This window comes from Ascidia mentula, chromosome 7 (assembly GCF_947561715.1).
Source record: "Ascidia mentula chromosome 7, kaAscMent1.1, whole genome shotgun sequence".
Classification (NCBI taxonomy): Eukaryota; Metazoa; Chordata; class Ascidiacea; order Phlebobranchia; family Ascidiidae; genus Ascidia; species Ascidia mentula.
Genome location: NC_138572.1, coordinates 2870665 through 2890024, shown reverse-complemented (window position 1 = coordinate 2890024; position 19360 = coordinate 2870665). Strand labels below are relative to the sequence as shown.

General features: G+C 37.6%; 1 protein-coding gene across 1 annotated transcript; it reads left to right on the top strand.

Annotated features, from left to right (window-relative positions):
• Positions 1–16160: 16160 nt before the first annotated feature.
• LOC145908951 (adhesion G-protein coupled receptor G2-like) lies at positions 16161–18840 on the top strand. The gene is made up of 7 exons (XM_082996269.1): positions 16161–16273; positions 16456–16565; positions 17119–17326; positions 17499–17628; positions 17891–18051; positions 18312–18482; positions 18649–18840. Exons 1-7 carry the CDS (start codon positions 16265–16267, stop codon positions 18838–18840), a joined length of 981 nt encoding a protein of 326 aa, XP_082852395.1. The 5' UTR covers positions 16161–16264.
• Positions 18841–19360: the final 520 nt, after the last annotated feature.

The window sequence follows — 19360 nt, the reverse complement described above, 5'->3', positions numbered from 1 at the left end:
CAAGATGTTTATATTCATTGAACACATCACTAACAAAGTTGTAATTGTACATTTTTAAGTGAATTTGTTCACAATACAAGAAGTCACAGCCAAGTCAAACCTGTGCACTTGACAAAAAGTAAACTAATCATAACTTGTTACGACGCAGCACAAACCTGCGGCGGACACTTAGTAGCGAACAGCACTACACAAGAAGCCTATTCCGTTGGTTATCCCAATTATTATGAAGTGAATTCGAACTGTACTTGGATCGTGACACCTCAAAATTCGAGTGGCAGTTTATATATTAAACTTGTAGCCCTCAACACGGAAATCTGTTGTGACAAGTTGAAGGTATGAGCGATAGTAAACACTTTTACATATATTTGCAATGGTTTTACACGAGAAATATGAGTAGTCTACAATTATTTGGTCACACAAATGTTATATTATGGGTATATGGTAATTTACTGTGGGAACAATTACGCAGTTGCTATTTACATCCAGATATTATACCTGCAGTATCTATATATTGCAGGTGTTTGATGGCAACAATCTACTTGGAACGTACAAAGGAAGTGCAAGCAACATAAACATCGTAGTGCACAGTTCCTCAGCAAGACTTGTTTTTCAAAGCGATTCATCTGTGAGCGACACAGGATTTTTATTCCAATACAAAAAAGGTTTGTCAATCATTATTGGCGTTTGATATAGGTGTTCATAAACAAACATTGTGACACAACTGCCCTTGCCCTTAGTTGAAGAGGTCGTATACCAACAAAATTTCAAAGAAAAATACATTCCCTTGACGTTTCAAACATAGCAAAAAATGCATTTCTCACAGCTTTGCATAAAGCCCAATTTTTAGGACGGTTCTTGAACATATATTTCGGATTTGAAGGAAAACAAACTGCTTTAATAATATTGAGACATACTTGTAGGAAACGAAGTGGCCAAGAAAATATAAGATATACTGCTATTTTTGTTGCCAGGCATACTAATTAATCAGAATTGCTCTTCTGGCACTTAGTTTCTAACGTGTTTATTGGAAACCAACGTTTCGTCTGCCATCCGGCGAGACTTCTTCAGGGTTCACATAACCCTGAACACGTTAGAAACTAAGTGCCAGAAGAGCAATTCTGATTAAAATATAAGATATTGTCTACTGAACCGTTCGTTCTTTGGATACAAAAATTTATGCACTCAGAAAAAAAATTTTCTTTCCTCTCGAGTGGCAAATGGCTAAAAAGTACTTTAAACAGTTGAAACATGCGGATACAGCCGAACGGCTGGGAACACAGACCTATCGTTGGATCTCTCTGGCGCTAAAGGTGTCCAGCAGTGTGGATGGAATTTCTTTTCTGCTGGATCAAAAATAGGCTTGAAAACTGCAGTCACGTTGCAAAATGACAGCACCAGTATTTTCGAGGTTAGTCTGACTATACGGTATTTCGTTACTGACCATGGTGATGTTTCGCACTTTTTTAGCACAAGAACTTAAAAAGTGCTTTTCTCGTTGCGGCGATAAAACCACTAATTGCCTTCGAATCGAAAGTGGAAACTAAATAGAAATATTCTGTTAACCAGGTCGGCTCGCACAATTAAACGAATACTTGTATTCACCGACGTTTTGTCTAAAAAACTGGCATATTGACTTACAGGTGTACGAAGGAAACACATTATCTGTGAAACTAACCGGGGGGTTGTCGGTCAGACAAACGTTTTCAACAATGTCTGTTTTACGAATCTATTACTACTCATCTGGAACAAGAGACGTCGTCAGTTCATCAGCCAACACAGGTAAGTATCACCACTAATGTCGATAAACCGTGGCATACAGTTCGACAAACGTCAATATATTGCAATTTGAACAGGACTGCTTTTCAAGCATAAACTAATGCACGTTATTTTACATCACATTAATTAAACACCAAGTAACTGAGCTCCTGTATGTTGGCTGTGTTGGATTCTAGAAACACATAATGTACAAATTGTATTTTATTAATTATACTAATTGTGTTTCTATTGTAGGCCTACATCACATTAATTAAGCACCAAGTAACTGAGCTCCTGTATGTTGATTGTGTTGGATTCATATAGAAACACATAATCTACAAATTGTATTTTATTAATTATACTAATTGTGTTTTTATTGTAGGCCTACATCACATTAATTAAGCACCAAGTAACTGAGCTCCTGTATGTTGATTGTGTTGGATTCATATAGAAACACATAATCTACAAATTGTATATTATTAATTATACTAATTGTGTTTTTATTGTAGGCCTACATCACATTAATTAAGCACCAAGTAACTGAGCTCCTGTATATGTTGGTTGTGTTGGATTCTGGAAACACATAATGTACAAATTTTTTATTTTATTAATTATACTAATTGTGTTTCTATTGTAGATGTCAACGCATGTCAATCAACGCCTTGTGCCAACAATGCAATATGTAGCGACGATGTGTTGGATTACACTTGCTTCTGTGTTCCAGGCTACACCGATAAAAACTGTCAAACCGGTAAGGAACGTTGCCTAATAACAAGGAAACACATTTTATCCCTGGGTTTGTCATCAGATGCTTCGCGGCAGTGAATATATATATATATTCCCTTGTCATAAATCTCTCGGAAACCTTTTATTGGAGTTTTAAATGTTAGACAAACGTTTTACAGCGTGACTACGTTTTAATACCGTTTTATCTTGCATACATTGCCAACCATTTAATAAGTCTAGTCAACATACGACCATATTGCATTTTGCAGATATTAACGATTGCAGTCCTTACCCATGCCGGTTCAGCACAACATGTATTGACCACGTTAACGACTATACTTGCGTATGTACAGCAGGATACGCAGGCAAAAATTGCGAAACAGGTATGGCTCTACGGACACATTATATGTTGACTACCGGTACATACTATTTACATGATTTTATTGTGAAAGACTTTGGAAGCACGCATCATGCATTGAAGGCATACGAATGAAATGAAATTTTCTATGCGCAATTAACACCCGAGCGTCATAGACAGAATGAAAGTAATGTTTGCGTTAAAGCGTGTGGATCAAGAAAATTTTTTTATTCGTATGTTAAAACTTGGGAACAAACTTTTGATTATCAACATACATTTTTTGTTCAGAAATCAATGAATGCCATTCATCACCATGCCTGAACGGCGCGATTTGCTACAATGAAATTAACAGATATTTTTGTGTCTGTCTACCTGGGTACAACGGAATCAACTGCGAGACGGGTAACCACAAGGAGTTGAAAGTTTTATGACTTCTTACACAATAGTAGCTGCGAAATTTGTAACGTACACAGTGGTGCAAAGCTGTACAAACGTATTTGAAGTCTTTCTATCATTGACAAACTAAACTCAATATTTGCCAGATATAAACGAGTGCAATTCCAATCCTTGTCTCCACGGCGGAAACTGCGCTGATCTGATCAACGACTTCAACTGCTCATGTAGTGCAGGCTACGCAGGAAAGAATTGTTTCATTAGTAAGTAAAAGTGTGCGTGAAAAAAAATCGGAATTTATTTAAATGTAAAGTAAAAAGAATATTATATATTTTCGGCTTAATTCGTTTAAATGAGAAATCAGTAATGCTCTATAATTTGCTTTGATGAAAGATAGGTCGTTATAAATTAGCTGCAAAAAATATTCATTTTGTCTGGGGTTCATTATTCCATAGTAAATAATGTCATTCCAAGGTAGTACATATCATTTTACATTTGCAGACATAAACGACTGCGACCCACTCCCATGTCAACATGGATCTACATGTAGCGATCTAATAGCTGATTATAATTGTATCTGCCTACCTGGCTACACTGACAAGAATTGCTCAACCAGTAAGGCTGATGTTTAACTAGACAAGGTGTTTGAAACTGGATGAATATCTTACTTGTACTGTTTGCTTACAGATATCAACGAATGCATTCCAAAACCATGTGTTTACGGCAATTGCGCTGATTTGGTGAACAACTACATTTGCACATGTACTCCAGGTTACACTGGAAGAAATTGTTCCATTGGTAAGCACGCGGTCGAAACATATTTCATATCTAAAACTATTAATATATAAGCGAAGATGTTTTTTAAAATGTCAAATATACAATTATAGTAAAATCGTTTAGGACAAATTTGTGGTGTCTGAGTGTTTTTCATTAAATTTGCGTCTTCACTGTTCATAGACATCGATGAGTGCAGTCGTGCACCTTGTGACCCTAATGGAAATTGCACTGATTTGATAAATGATTACAACTGCACGTGCGACGTTGGTTACACCGGAAGACATTGTTCGATAAGTAAGTATGCATTCTCACTAAATTCCTTAAACACTTTAGTATATTTCTCGCTATCACGTCGTTGTTGGGTACAAAATTTATGTTCCATTCTTAATATTGTTTACCCTAAATTTTCCACTAACGTTAACTGGCGACACATACTAACAAAATGGACTGGTCAAATACATTTTTTGCTCTTATCGCTGACTATGTGTTGAACAAATACTCACAGACATAAACGACTGTGACCCAAACCCATGCGTACACAACTCAAGATGCATTGATAGAGTGGCAGATTATCAATGCTTGTGTCTCCCTGGGTACACAGATAAAAACTGCTCTACAGGTAACGATAAGGTGTTCTGCTACATGGTAACAATTAATGTTATGATATTATCACAGATATTGACGACTGTTTGCTTAACCCGTGTGTTCACGGAAACTGTTCTGATTTGGTTGACGGCTATTCGTGTTTCTGCTCACTGGGTTATACAGGGAAAAAATGCTCGATTGGTGAGTAACATGATAAAAATTTTCCCTTGGGCTGATTGGCCTCAATTTAAGTTATTATGGGTTGGATTTGCAAAGGTGCTACCTCGAATCAAGGTTGCTGACACACACCCAAAAAAGTTAAAAATGTTTTTTTGCGTTTTGCAGATATTGACGATTGTAGTTCTTACCCTTGCCTGCACGGCACAACGTGCATTGACCACGTTAACGACTATACCTGCGTATGTATTGCAGGATACGCTGGCAAAAATTGCGAAAAAGGTATATGCCCATAGGGGCGCTTTACATGTTAACTACATACTATTTACATCAATTTATTGTGAAAGACTTAGGAAGCACGCATCACGCTTTAAAGGCATAAGATTGATTTATTATTTTCTACATGCGCAACTAACACCCGAGCTTAATTGGGTAGAGTGAAAGTAATGTTTACGGTATAACGTGTGGATCATGTATAAATTTTTCATGATATATGCACACATATGTTCAAAATGTGCTAACTTTATTTTTGTTCAGAAATCAATGAATGCCATTCATCGCCATGTCTGAACGGTGCGAATTGCTTCAACCAACTTAACAGATATTCTTGCCTCTGTGTACCTGGGTATAACGGAATAAACTGCGAGACAGGTAATCACAAGGAGTCGAAATTATGATGATTTGTTACACAATAATAGCTGTGAAAATTGTAACGTACAGAATGATGCAAAGCTCACCAGTAAAACAAAAAAATTATATACCTAAAGTTACTCGAACTACTTAGTAATGGGGTGCAAGGCATTTAAAAGGCATTACACTTCTAAAAATGTCACGATATCACCCTGTAGAAACGTATTTGAGATTTTTCCATCATTGACAAACGAACTCAATACTTGCCAGATATAAACGAGTGCAATTCCAATCCTTGTCTCCACGGCGGAAACTGTACTGATCTGATCAACGACTTCAACTGCTCATGTAGTGCAGGCTACGCAGGAAAGAGTTGTTTCATTAGTAAGTAAAAGTGTGTGTGAAAAATATCGTAATTATTTAAATTAAAAAATATCATTATATTTTAAACATATAAAGTTAAAAATATCACAAAGTGACAAATCAGTAACGCTCTATAATTTGCTTTGATAAAAGATAGGTCGTTATAAATTAGCTACAAAAAATATTCATTTTGTCTGGGGTTCATTATTCCATGGTAAATAATGTCATTCTAAGGTAGTACATATCATTTTATATTTGCAGACATAAACGAATGCGATCCACTCCCCTGTCAACATGGATCAACATGTAGCGATCTAATAGCTGATTATAATTGTATCTGTCTACCTGGCTACACCGACAAGAATTGCTCAACCAGTAAGGCTGGTGTTTCACCAGATAAGGTGCTGCAAAGTAGATGAATATGTTACTTGTACTGTTTGCTTACAGATATCAACGAATGCATTCCAAATCCGTGTGTTAACGGCAATTGCGCTGATCTGGTGAACAACTACATTTGCACATGTACTCCAGGTTACACTGGAAGAAATTGTTCCATTGGTAAGCACGCGGTCGAAACATATTTCATATCTTAAACTATTAATATATAAACGAAGATGTTTTTTGAAATGTCAAAAATACAAATATATCAGTTTAGGACAAATTTGTGGTGTCTGAATGTTTTTCAATAAATTTGCGTCTTCACTGTTCATAGACATCGATGAGTGCAGTCGTGCACCTTGTTACCCTAATGGAAATTGCACAGATTTGATAAATGATTACAACTGCACGTGCGACGTTGGTTACACTGGAAGACATTGTTCAATAAGTAAGAATGCATTCTCACTTAATTTCATATGTTCTGTGTAGGCTTTCATATGTATAATGTATAACGACATTAATTTTGTGCACTATATTATAGACATTAACGAATGCGATCCACCTCCTTGCCAGTTTAACTCAACCTGCTACGACCTGATTGCCGACTACAGTTGTATCTGTCTAACCGGCCACACTGATAAAAACTGCTCAACAAGTAAAGTTTTAAATACAAAATTTGCATCAGTCTATTTTCTTTTCTATTTTGTATGATTAGATATTAACGATTGTGTATCTGAACCATGTATCAATGGAAACTGCACTGATTTGGTAAACACTTACACTTGTACTTGCATTCCTGGATACACGGGTGTAAATTGTTCCATCGGTAAGATCATGTGTTTAAGACTATACGCTATGCCATTGTGTAATTGCTGTTGACATAAAAAGGGCAACTTCGTTGTTCTCATTCACAATGAAATTGCGATGCTTTTCATAGGAAGTAGGTGTTTCTATCAAACGTTTTACAGACATAGACGAATGCGACCAAATGCCTTGTCAACATGGCTCGATTTGCAACGACCTGATAGCTGATTACAATTGCACTTGCCTTCCTGGCTACACCGACAAGAATTGCTCCACAAGTAAGGGCTGATAGTATGTTAACATTATCGTGTGCATTGAAGGGCGTGATTATTACTGTTGAACCGTGTGTTTGCAGATATCGACGAATGTTTAACAAGTCCGTGTGTTTTCGGAAATTGCACGGACTTGTTAAACAACTATACTTGCACCTGTATCCCAGGATACATGGGAAGAAATTGTTCCATTGGTAAGATTATCTCCTATAAACAATATATGTGTTTGTCGTATAAAGTGTGAAAGAAACCGTTCAATTTAACAATCTGCTTTGTGATTTTACATTCACTAGTTAATGACAGTTACTTGTTGGTCTACAGATATCAACGACTGCGAACCACTTCCATGCCAATACAACTCAAGTTGCATCGACAAGGTGACAGATTATCAATGCGTTTGTCTCCCTGGATACACAGATAAAAACTGCTCAACAGGTGAAGTGGTTGAACTTTCCGATTTAAGGCAGCGATTTCACTGTATTTCATTAGATATTGACGACTGCGTCCCGGACTCATGCCTTAACGGAAACTGTTCAGATTTGATCAACGACTATATATGTTCCTGCCCACCAGGTTATACAGGAAAGAACTGCTCGATCGGTGAGTGCCTGTATTAGAGAATACAAGCAGCCGAAACATAATACCGTTATAAGTAGCGTAGCAAAACTTACAGCTGCGATTTTAAAATAGCTTTTAACAAAAGCGTTTCTTCCTTCTAATGTGGTTTGATTTTTTTCCTTTAGAATTTACCTAAAATGTCTTTCGTATGTATAATGTATAGCGACATTAATTTTATGCACTACGTTACAGACATCAACGAATGCGATCCACCTCCTTGTCAGTTTAACTCAACCTGCTACGACCTGATAGCCGACTACAGTTGTATCTGTCTAACCGGCTACACTGATAAAAACTGCTCAACAAGTAAAGTTTTAAATACAAAATTTGCATCAGACTATTTTATTTTTATTTTTGATGATTAGATATTAACGATTGTGTATCTGAACTATGCGTCAATGGAAACTGCATTGATTTGGTAAACACTTACACTTGTACTTGCATCCCTGGATACACGGGTGTAAATTGTTCCATCGGTAAAATTATGTGTTTAAGACTATACGCTATGGCATTGTGTAATTGCTAATGTCATGAAAAGCTCAATTTCGTTGTTCTCATTCACAATGAAATTGCGATGCTTTCCATAGGAAGTAGGTGTTTCTATCAAACGTTTTACAGACATAAACGAATGCGACCAAATGCCTTGTCAACATAGTTCAATTTGCAACGACCTGATAGCTGATTACAATTGCACTTGCCTTCCTGGCTACACTGACAAGAATTGCTCCACAAGTAAGGCCTGATAGAATGTTAATATTATCGTGTGCATTTCAGTGCGTGCTTATCACCATTGAACCGTGTGCTTGCAGATATTGATGAATGTTTGACAAATCCGTGTGTTTTCGGAAATTGCACCGACTTGTTAAACAACCACACTTGCACCTGTATCCCAGGTTACACTGGAAGAAATTGTTCCATTGGTAAGATTATCTCCTATACTGGCCACCGTTAATATGTGTGTTTGTCGTATAAAGTGTGGAAGAAACCGTTCAATTTAACAATCTGCTTTATGATTCTACATTAACAATTTAATAACAGTTACTTTTTGGTCTACAGATATCAACGACTGCCAACCACTTCCATGCCATCACAACTCAAGTTGCATTGACAAAGTTGCAGATTATCAATGTGTTTGTCTCCCTGGGTACACAGATAAAAACTGCTCAACAGGTGAAGTGCATGGTTGAACGTCGCCATTTAAGACAGCAATTTCACTGTTTTTCATTAGATATTGACGACTGTCTCCCGTTGCCATGTCACCTTAACGGAAACTGTTCAGATTTGGTCAACGACTATGGTTGTTCCTGCTTACCAGGTTATACAGGGAAGAACTGCTCCAGTGGTGAGTACCATTGTCTGTGAATATACACAGCAACCTAAACCACATCGTTACATAAGCGGAGTAGTCATGTAAAATTCCGGATGAAATTTTCACATAGGTCAACCACAACGTTGCGTTAGTTGTATGTGGTTACTTTTTAAGATGTGTCTTTAAGGAAATTACGTGAAAATGCTTGCATAAGTACATTGTATAGCGATATAACTTACAAACTCTATTTCATAGACATTAACGAATGCGATTCATCTCCCTGCGAACACGGTTCCACCTGCAACGACCTGATTGCCAACTACAGTTGTACCTGTGTGCCCGGCTACACTGATGAAAACTGCTCTACAGGTAAAAGTTTTTGAAAGGTAAAAGAAAAACAATTCCTATTCTTAAGTGAGGTTGTATTGAAGATATCGACGAATGTATACCTGGACTTTGTGTCAATGGAAACTGCACTGATTTGGTAAATAATTACACTTGCACTTGTAACCCTGGATATACTGGAAGAAATTGCTCAGTCGGTGAGATGTTGTGCCCCATGTGCTACAACTACACGTCTCCTCTCTATGCTAAACTATGCTTTTCCTAGGAAGTAGATGTTATTATCAAATGTTTTACAGACATAAACGAATGCGGCCAACTGCCTTGTCAACATGGCTCAATTTGCAACAACCTGATAGCTGATTACAATTGCACTTGCCTTCCTGGCTACGCCGACAAGAATTGCTCCACGAGTAAGGCCTGATAGAATGTTAACATTATCGTGTGCATTTATGTGCATGCTTAACGCCATCGAACCGTGTGCTTGCAGATACTAACGAATGTACACTAAATCCGTGTGTTTTTGGAAATTGCACTGACTTGTTAAACAACTACACTTGCACTTGTACCCCTGGTTACACTGGAAGAAATTGTTCTATTGGTAAGAATATCTCCTATACTGGCCACCGTTGTGTGTTTGTCGTGGCAATGCGTATAAAGTGTGGGAGAAACCTTTCAATTTAACAATCTGCTTATGATGGTACATATAAAGACAGTTACTTGTTGGTCTATACAGATATCATCGACTGTGAACCTCTTCCATGCCTGCACAACTCAAGTTGCATCGACAAGGTGGCAGATTATCAATGCGTTTGTCTCCCTGGATACACAGATAAAAACTGCTCAACAGGTGAAGTGGTCCAACTTTCCGATTTATGGCAGAAATTTCATTGTTTCATTAGATATTGACGATTGTCTCCCGGCCCCATGCCTTAACGGGAACTGTTCGGATTTGGTTAACGACTTTGTGTGTTCCTGCTCACCAGGTTATACAGGGAGGAACTGCTCCAGTGGTGAGTACCATTGTCTGTGAATATGCACAGCAACCGAAACGTCATCGATACATAAGCGGAGCAGTCAGGTAAAGTTCAGCCTGCAATTTTCACATAGGTCCACCATAACGTTGCGTTAGTTGTATGTGGTTACTTTTTAACATTTGTCTGTGAGGAAATTACGTGTAAATGCTTGCATAAGTACATTGTATAGCGACATAACTCACATACTCTATTTCATAGACATTAACGAATGCGAATCATCTCCCTGTGAACACAACTCTACCTGCAACGACCTGATTGCCAACTACAGTTGTACCTGTGTGCCCGGCTACACTGATGAAAACTGCTCTACAGGTAAAAGTTTTCAACATTTTTGTAAAAACAATTCCTATTCTTAAGTGAGGTTGTATTAAAGATATTGAGGAGTGTATACCTGAACTATGTGTCAATGGATACTGTGCAGATTTGTTGAACAACTATACTTGCACTTGTAACCCTGGATATACTGGAAGAAATTGCTCAGTTGGTGAGATGTTGGGCTCCATGTACTACACTACATGTCTCCTCTTAAATATTAATATGTTTATAAACAGCAAATTTGAATGCACTTATGCATTCAGACTCATAAGATGTTTCTTTCCATTAACCAAAACGACAAAATGAACAACACTTTTCTGTATTTTTATTCAGATATAAATGACTGCTCCTCGGACCCATGTGTTCACGGAAATTGTTCGGATTTGGTGAACGACTTCATGTGCACCTGTGTCCTGGGATTTACGGGAGGAAATTGTTCGATCGGCAAGTATTATAACGCTTTTCAAGCAATGTAGTGTACGTACAAAGGCATGAAAGAACTTCATAATCAGCATTACTCAATAGTGGACACATAACTAATGCCGGATTTCACAACAATGGACATTTTTCGCTCAGATATTGACGATTGCCAACCAACACCATGCCTAAACGGAGGAAATTGCACTGATGATGTTAACGGATATAGATGTGATTGCGTACCAGGATATTCGGATTATAATTGCTCCACAGGTGCAGACTTACCATTGCTTGAAGTCGTAGCCATTGAGGCTTTTCTTTGCAGAATTTGACGAATGTCTATCAAACCCATGCATTAACGGAAACTGCACGGATCTTATCAATGACTTTAACTGCAGCTGCATTCCTGGCTTTGTAGGAAAAATCTGTTCCGTTGGTGAGTAGCTTATGCATCATGTTACTTTTTAAATGATGTATTTCATCTACACTTCAAGGGTCCACTCGTCAGCTTAATTCGCACGAAGATAAAATAAAAATTGAATTTTGTTATCGTGTGTGAGCCAGACCTCTTGCTGTGCATAACGGTAAACGACTTTTTGACAGATGCAGACAACTGTGGAATGAACCGTTGCAATTCTCGTGGAAACTGCACGGATCTAGTAAACGATTACAACTGCAGCTGCAATGATGGTTACTACGGTAAAGACTGCTCAATAGGTAAATTCAACGATTCATTCTTCCAGTTGGCATGTTTAAATTTGACAAACACGTAGATATCGACGAGTGTCAATCAATTCCTTGTATAAACAACGCAACATGTGTGGATGACGTCAACATGTACATTTGTTCTTGTCAACCTGGATATAGCGGAACAACGTGCGAGATAGGTATATGTCCGTGGGCCCGGGGAGAAGGAATCAGTTCTTGTCATATATATATTTGTTTGTTTGTATTTAGACATTGACGAATGTGCGTCTTCGCCTTGTAGCATTCATGGAAACTGTACTGACCTTCTGAACGATTTTAAATGCTCCTGCATAGCCGGTTTTACTGGGAAAAAATGTTTCGCTGGTAAACGAAACCAGTGTGTTGTAAATAAATTACTGTGCCATGTTATTTACTGGTAGTCCATTTCGCCCATAACATTTTCGTAATTTTTCCTTAAAGATAGTAACGAGTGCCCTCGATTCCTAATGCCCTTTTGACTTTTGCAAAGGCGATGAAATCTTTAGATCGAGGAATACATATTTGTCTAAAAAACATTTAGCAATGTAAAAGTTTTCCAGTTTTGAGAGTTGGTTTTAGATATTGACGAGTGCTTGTCATCGCCGTGTTTAAACCAAGGAACCTGTTTAAACTTGATAAACGGATATACATGTGACTGTCTTGAGAACTTTACTGATTTTAACTGTCAAACAGGCAAGTACATGTTTTTTGTTATCAGAATTTGCCACCCTGCATTATAAGAGATATATTGGGTGCTGGCATGTGAGATTTATCCAAAAAAATCTATGACCACCATTTTTGGTATTTTTTTAACTTTTTAGAAATGAACCCATGTGAAAATGCACATTGCCACAGCAATGCAACGTGCGTGTCAACCTTTCCATTGATTCACTGTGAATGCAACAACGGTTTTGAAGGAGATGGTATTCACTGTCAACGTAAGACTTCTCAGCAGGTGGACAAACACAATCACATTTCTCGTTTTTTCAGCTTTTTGTTGGCCTGGTCCATTATCAGATCCGGTCACAAACAATTCTTACAATTTCCCTCGATCAAGCCTCGGGGAAGCACCGGTTTCAAATGAAATGTGCTCCAACGGTAATTACTTATTTTAATTTTGACTCAAATATTCAAAAATTGGTTTCTTCTTAAAAAAAAACCATAGACTGCATATGCTGACCTGGCGATCACTGTACCTTCCGCAATATGCACATAAAACACCAGCTTTAAAAACAGGATCGATCCAGTTTTTTTAAGCTAATACTTTGTGTACACATATTGTATGAAATTTTTTGACATTTCCACATGTTTTGTTTTAGGCAGAGCAATCGCCACAGCTGGCTGTTTTCCCGAGCAAACACGAAGTTCTACAGCGAAACTTCTACATATACATGTGGTCCCTTGCTCAAAAAATCTATCGTCCGTCGTGGATATCCAGGTATGGGTATGTACACGATAACAAATTGCATACCATCGATTTTTTAGCGTATATCCATATTCAAAAACTTTGATTTTAACCACTGTCCATTTGTGGTCTGTTGTTTTGTTCTGAGGCATAACGGTTCGATTTAGTTTCGTGATGTTATTTATTGGGACCTAAATCTCACTTCAAATCAAAAAACATTTGTCCTACCTAAAGAAGTTAAATCGACTACAATGTATCAACAAAATATCAGAGTTTTCTTTTATTGCAATGAGAAAAGGATATCTGAGAAAAAAGAGACTGGCCCACACTGTGGAAAACATTGACAGGACGGTGACGGATAACAATGATACATGACGTCACCACCCACACCGCTAGCTTTATCTTTGATTTGTGACGTCAGTTAGGTCAGCTCCATGTAATCCTGGAGCTTGACCAACCAGTCTCTTTATTCTCAGAATAGAATTATGAGCAGACTCATAAATAGTGTTTTTCGATAGAAATAAACTTTGAAAAAAATTAGTTGTACAATTTCAGGTTGCTCCCACAACTGAAGCTGTAGCAAACGCGGTAGCTGAGTTAAGACTACTGACATCCCAATCAACAAACATTAGCCCAAGTGACGCCAACGCAGTTGTGGACACAATCGTCCGGATCAGCCTTCTGGATCCAGCTAAAGTCAACGTGCGATCAAGTTTTTTGCACAAATTTTCTTATAAATTTAAAATAAAGCAATATATGGTTTGTACATTGTAGATTACTCCGTCTACACTTCTCAATACTTTATTGGCGGTTGGTCAAGTGTCAGGTTCCTTGCCACAGACTGAAACCAAGTAATCTAATCTCATGCATGACAGTAAAGATTATTTTTGTAACAAACACTCAGCTATACGATCGAGCATTGTTTCATAACTTGTTAATATGGGCAAAAAAGCCATATTATTGCAAAGCTGCAGACAGGGTGTGTACACGCACTGTTTCGACCTGTAAGGTCTCGTCAGTGCAGCTGTTGGGTGGCACTGTGCTAGCTTTCACACTAGCTGGCACACTAGTCTCCATTTGTGGTACCTTTCGGTCAACGTCGATTATTAATATGGTATAGTATGGTATAGTATTCTACCCTGCAATTACCAGTACTCCTTTGTTTGTAAAGGTATAAATTGATACCGCTATTTTTTTACTCCAGGAAATAATTTAGGAATTTGGTGCATTTTTATTTCGAAAATTATTTGGCAGTAATGCAACGCACCGAAAACAACTGTTATTGCAATCACTTCAAAATTTGATTGATCGAGTTTGGATTCCCGGCAACAGCACCCTCATCCTTCACACTAAAGATCAAACTTTACAGGTAAAAATCCCTTACGAGTCTTACTCTTTCATTTTAGGAGAATCTGGCTTTCAGTTACGCCTTTTTTAATTGCTGTGATTGGTCTGTTTCTGAAGCTATAATTAAACTCCGAGAAAATACTAAAAAAAATTTTTTGAGACATGCAATTTGAAAAAAATTATGTACCTAACTTATATAAGGCTCAGCAAAATCTACATTTCGCTAGTATTGTGATAAATTGTAAAAAATGCTGTTTAATCTAAGAAATTTATGACATATTTTCTTAAGGTTCAATTTATGTGTCCTACTATAGATGGTGAAACCTTTATGTCTTTCAGGTTGAAAATGTGCTCAGAGTGGGAACACAATTTTCCGATGTTCCTTTCCGCCCGCTTGATAAATTTGGAGTGCCTTACGATCCATCGGTGAGCAGTATATTGCCCGCCGAACTTCTAGAAAGTGCAGCAAGTCAGCTTGGGATTAACAACTTGAGAATTTCGTTTATTTTATATAAAAACGACCTGCTTCACCCAGAAGGAAATGGAAAACTAAGCCAGGTTAGTTCTGTGTATATAATCGGAAAATGCGTGAAAAGACGCACTGACGTAGCCACTCAATAAATTATATTTAATTTTAATACAAACATGCATATACATTTGCTCTCGGCCTTAATGAATTAAAAATCAGTCAATATTCCCAAGCTTACACTACGGAAACGTCAGTGGCAATGGTTGGTGAATAACATAAATTTCCATGTAAAGACAGCTCGAATAAAGTCGAAAAGTTGTATTTTTGATCGGTAAAAGGGTAATTTGCTGGTTTACGTTCTAACAGCTTCGTTTCAATCAAATGACCAAAGTGCATGCGTGGTTATGGCAAGTTTGCATAAAATGCAAACTAAACCTATACCTACATCGAACTTGTGTTTTTTTTTAATTTTTTGGTTGTAAGTTTATTTAATGAATGCAAAGCTATCAATGTTTACTGCAGATTATCGCCCCCAGCATTCGTGGCTACACTGCAACTTCTAACGACCCAGCCATTACTACTACCTTTAACAACGTGTCGGAAAAACAAGGGGCAGTTCCTTTACCAGGCAACCCGTTATTGGTAAGTTGAATACAATGTGCAAAATTTGTTACTACATTGCAATGCCTAAGCACATATATGTGCCATTATAATGGCTTTCTACATCGTGTGTATGCAGTCTGCTATAGCTATGAGTTACGCGCATTGTAGCATTTGCGATCTGCAACCTGAAATTTACACACCCTGCTGGGAGAGTGGCATCGAAACCTATCTTAAAATTGCTAATAAGGAGCATTGATAAAGTAATATATGCATTAGTGCCTTTTTTATGAAACAAGATCCAATATTTTGCGGTAATAATTTTGCAGGAAACCTTCACACGGACTCAATGTGTGAGTTTGGACTCGAACTTTCGTTGGTCTCCGAGTAAATGCAGACTGGTGCAAGTGTTCAACTCATCCAAACCCCGCTGTGATTGCAAGACACTTGCAAACTTCGCTATGATTATTGTAAGCAGATAATCGTATGTCGAACTTAACTTTGAGCAAAAAATTGTTTGTGTTTTTTTCTCAAGAAAAATTTGTAAAAATTAAAACTTGTGTACTTTTAAATCTACGAATGTGTCCCACGGCATCTTTGTATTATTATCTTGCTATATACACTACGGCGCCAATATGTACTCCTTTCTTAGAGCTCTGTAGTGCTGCCATCAGCTGCAGAACTAAGTATTGTCACTTGGGTTGGATGCATCCTTTCTTCTCTCGGATTAGCCGTGACTATAATTATATACGTCAGCATAGGGTAAGTATAACCAGTTAAGGTAATTCGAAATGTTGATAAAGTTCCATAATCGCAACAGATATCTGAACTCATTAATTTCATAACCTATGAACTTAATATTTTATTCTTACTACAGCACCCTGACTGCATATATTTCCCAACTATACGTTACCCATATCGATTGCACCAACTTGGGCATGGTCAGGCCCCACTAGAGGGGGGTGTAGCCAGTACAGAGAACCGTGAACCATGAATATTGAAAAAAAAACGATTGGGAGCATGGGTTAAGAGTCCGAACCATACATCAAAAAGATAACTTGATCAGAATTCCTGTCCAGGATATCCTGGGTTTGAATCCTGGTGTGGTCCAAAAATATCAAAAAAGCTCCTGACTAGACCTGGCAGTCTTGGTTATTAAATGAACGATTTCTGCCAGGAAGTCTTTTTTCCAAGCCTCCTACCCTTACATTTATAGTTTGATCTGTAAAATACCTCGCACTGGCACGTTTGTAACCTATCAATGGCCCTATAGACGTGATTTTTACTTTGGGCGTAAACGAAATATATTTTCAAGGTCACTCCGGGTAAAGAGGCCAACCATGTTTCTTTTGAATGTGTGCGTTTGTCTTCTCATCGTCAATATGTTGTTCCTTGTCGGATCCAACAGAGTTGGAAATAGAACCGTTTGCAACGTAGTAGCCGTTCTCATGCATTTTTTCTTGCTGGCTGCGTGGTTCTGGATGTCTGCCAACGCCCTTGATATCTACAACGCACTGGTTAAGGTAGGAAACTGCAGAATTCGATGCCGCCGCATTTGAACGCCACACGATATGTCGTCCAATGTGCCACGTTTGTTCTTCTGTAGAAGAAAAATAAGTTTCATGTCTTACACTGATTTATGCTGTGTGTTGAGCACTAAATGCCGTGTTTACAATGTACCATTTATGTTGGTAGGTTATGCAGCGTTCGGGGGATACAATGCGCCTTGTTTTAGCTGTTTTGTCATACGTAGTTCCTCTGGTAATAGTATCTGTGCACAGTGGGGTTGCCATTCTCTACGTTGACAATCAGCAATACAGAGAAGGTAACAATCTAACAAACTATCCCTGGTGAAACAACTATACAATTTTTTTGTCTAATTAGTTTGAATATATATGGTGGATTTCTTTAGTCCTATTGTTTTTATTTTAAAATAAGGCAATCAATTTCAAATGATTGACAAGAAGCGCTTAAACAATTGTAAAAAATTGTAATCAACGTACACACATTTGCGACGACTTTAAAACAAGTTATTTGAAATTAAGTGCACAAATAAAATAGTTAGTAGTTGAAAATAATTTTTGCAGATGACAATTTATTCGTGTCGGTTTATCGTGCAAGACACGTGTGCTGGCTTCATGAGTATTCCTTGAACTTTGGATTTGTAATTCCTATTGGGTTGCTGACCATGTTCAACTTCTTTCTTTTCTGCAGAATATTAAACAGTTTAACTTGCAAAAAACAGAAGGTTTGTGCCAAAAAATCAATTAAACTAATGCTTATTTTGAAATTAATATACTAAACTCGCATTGGAAAGCTATACTATTAAAACAATTTTTTTAGCATGTTTAGTCTTTGCGACAGGTTTTTTCTAAAATATTTATTTGTCAAAAATCCTGCGTATATTTAACGATTATGTAATTACCAAACATGCTCAGACGTGTATTGTGAAACTGAACAAATTTTAAATTCATAAACGGGTTTAACTAAGAAATTGTTTTTCTTTAGATTCGTTCGTCAGCACAAAAGCGCAGCAAAACTCAAGACTTCATGCTTGCGATGACGTTGATTCTCTCCATGGGGCTGACGTGGTTGTTTGGGTTTCTTATGCTCTTCGCAAATGACGTTTATTACCAGTCAGCAATGGCCTGGTTGTTTACAGTATTTAATTCAAACCAGGTACGTGAGTTAGGATTTTATCTCGTGCACGCTTTGCGTTATATAGGCAACTCCATGACTTGGAATTGTTTGTATTCCTGCTAAGCTTTTCGTAACCCCTTTTCGTGCTTATGGATGTAAAAGCAAACCAATTTAAGCTGCTATTTTTGATCTATTGTTGTTTCAGGGCCTGTTGATTTTTGTGTTTAATTGTCTGAAAAACGAAAACGCCCGTCGTCTGTGGTTGAATCCTTTGCTCAACAAACTGGGGTGCAGCAGAATTGCAACCATTATTAGATCGATTAACGTCACCGGGGGTTCGACAGAACAAGTTTCAAGTATGAATGTCAACACTGGAAATGCAGACACAAAGCTTTAATCAAAGGCTGTAATTTTCGAAGACGTTGAAACGTTGCTACAGCACTTTTGGCATTTGTCATATGGCAATGAAATGACAACATTGTAGCGAAATGTGTGTTGTTCGTTTTCGTGTTGTGTAAATACTCGCTTTTTCTTTTTTGTTTCAATTGGTGTGACAAAAAGTTGCTTCATACAAAAGCCATGCAATAATAAAGTTTTGCAAATCTTTCCTTCGTTTTCTCGATGGCAAATCTCCGTTTTGTATCAGTGCTAATGGCCGACTACACCAAACTCCTAAAACTTGCCCCAAGCTTACTTATTTCGAAGTATTTGTTTGTAAAAATTAATGGGGCTCTCACGCTTGGCTGCGTTTGTCGTAATCTGTCCACATACAGTTCGCTTGCGATCTGCGAGATTTGTAAATCCAATTTTTGCTGCTGATCAAATCAATGATGTGTACATTTCATTCAACCAAGCAGTTTTTCTTTGACGATCAAAGTTTGTCATAGAAATAGTAAAGTTTTGTCCGTAAAAAAAAT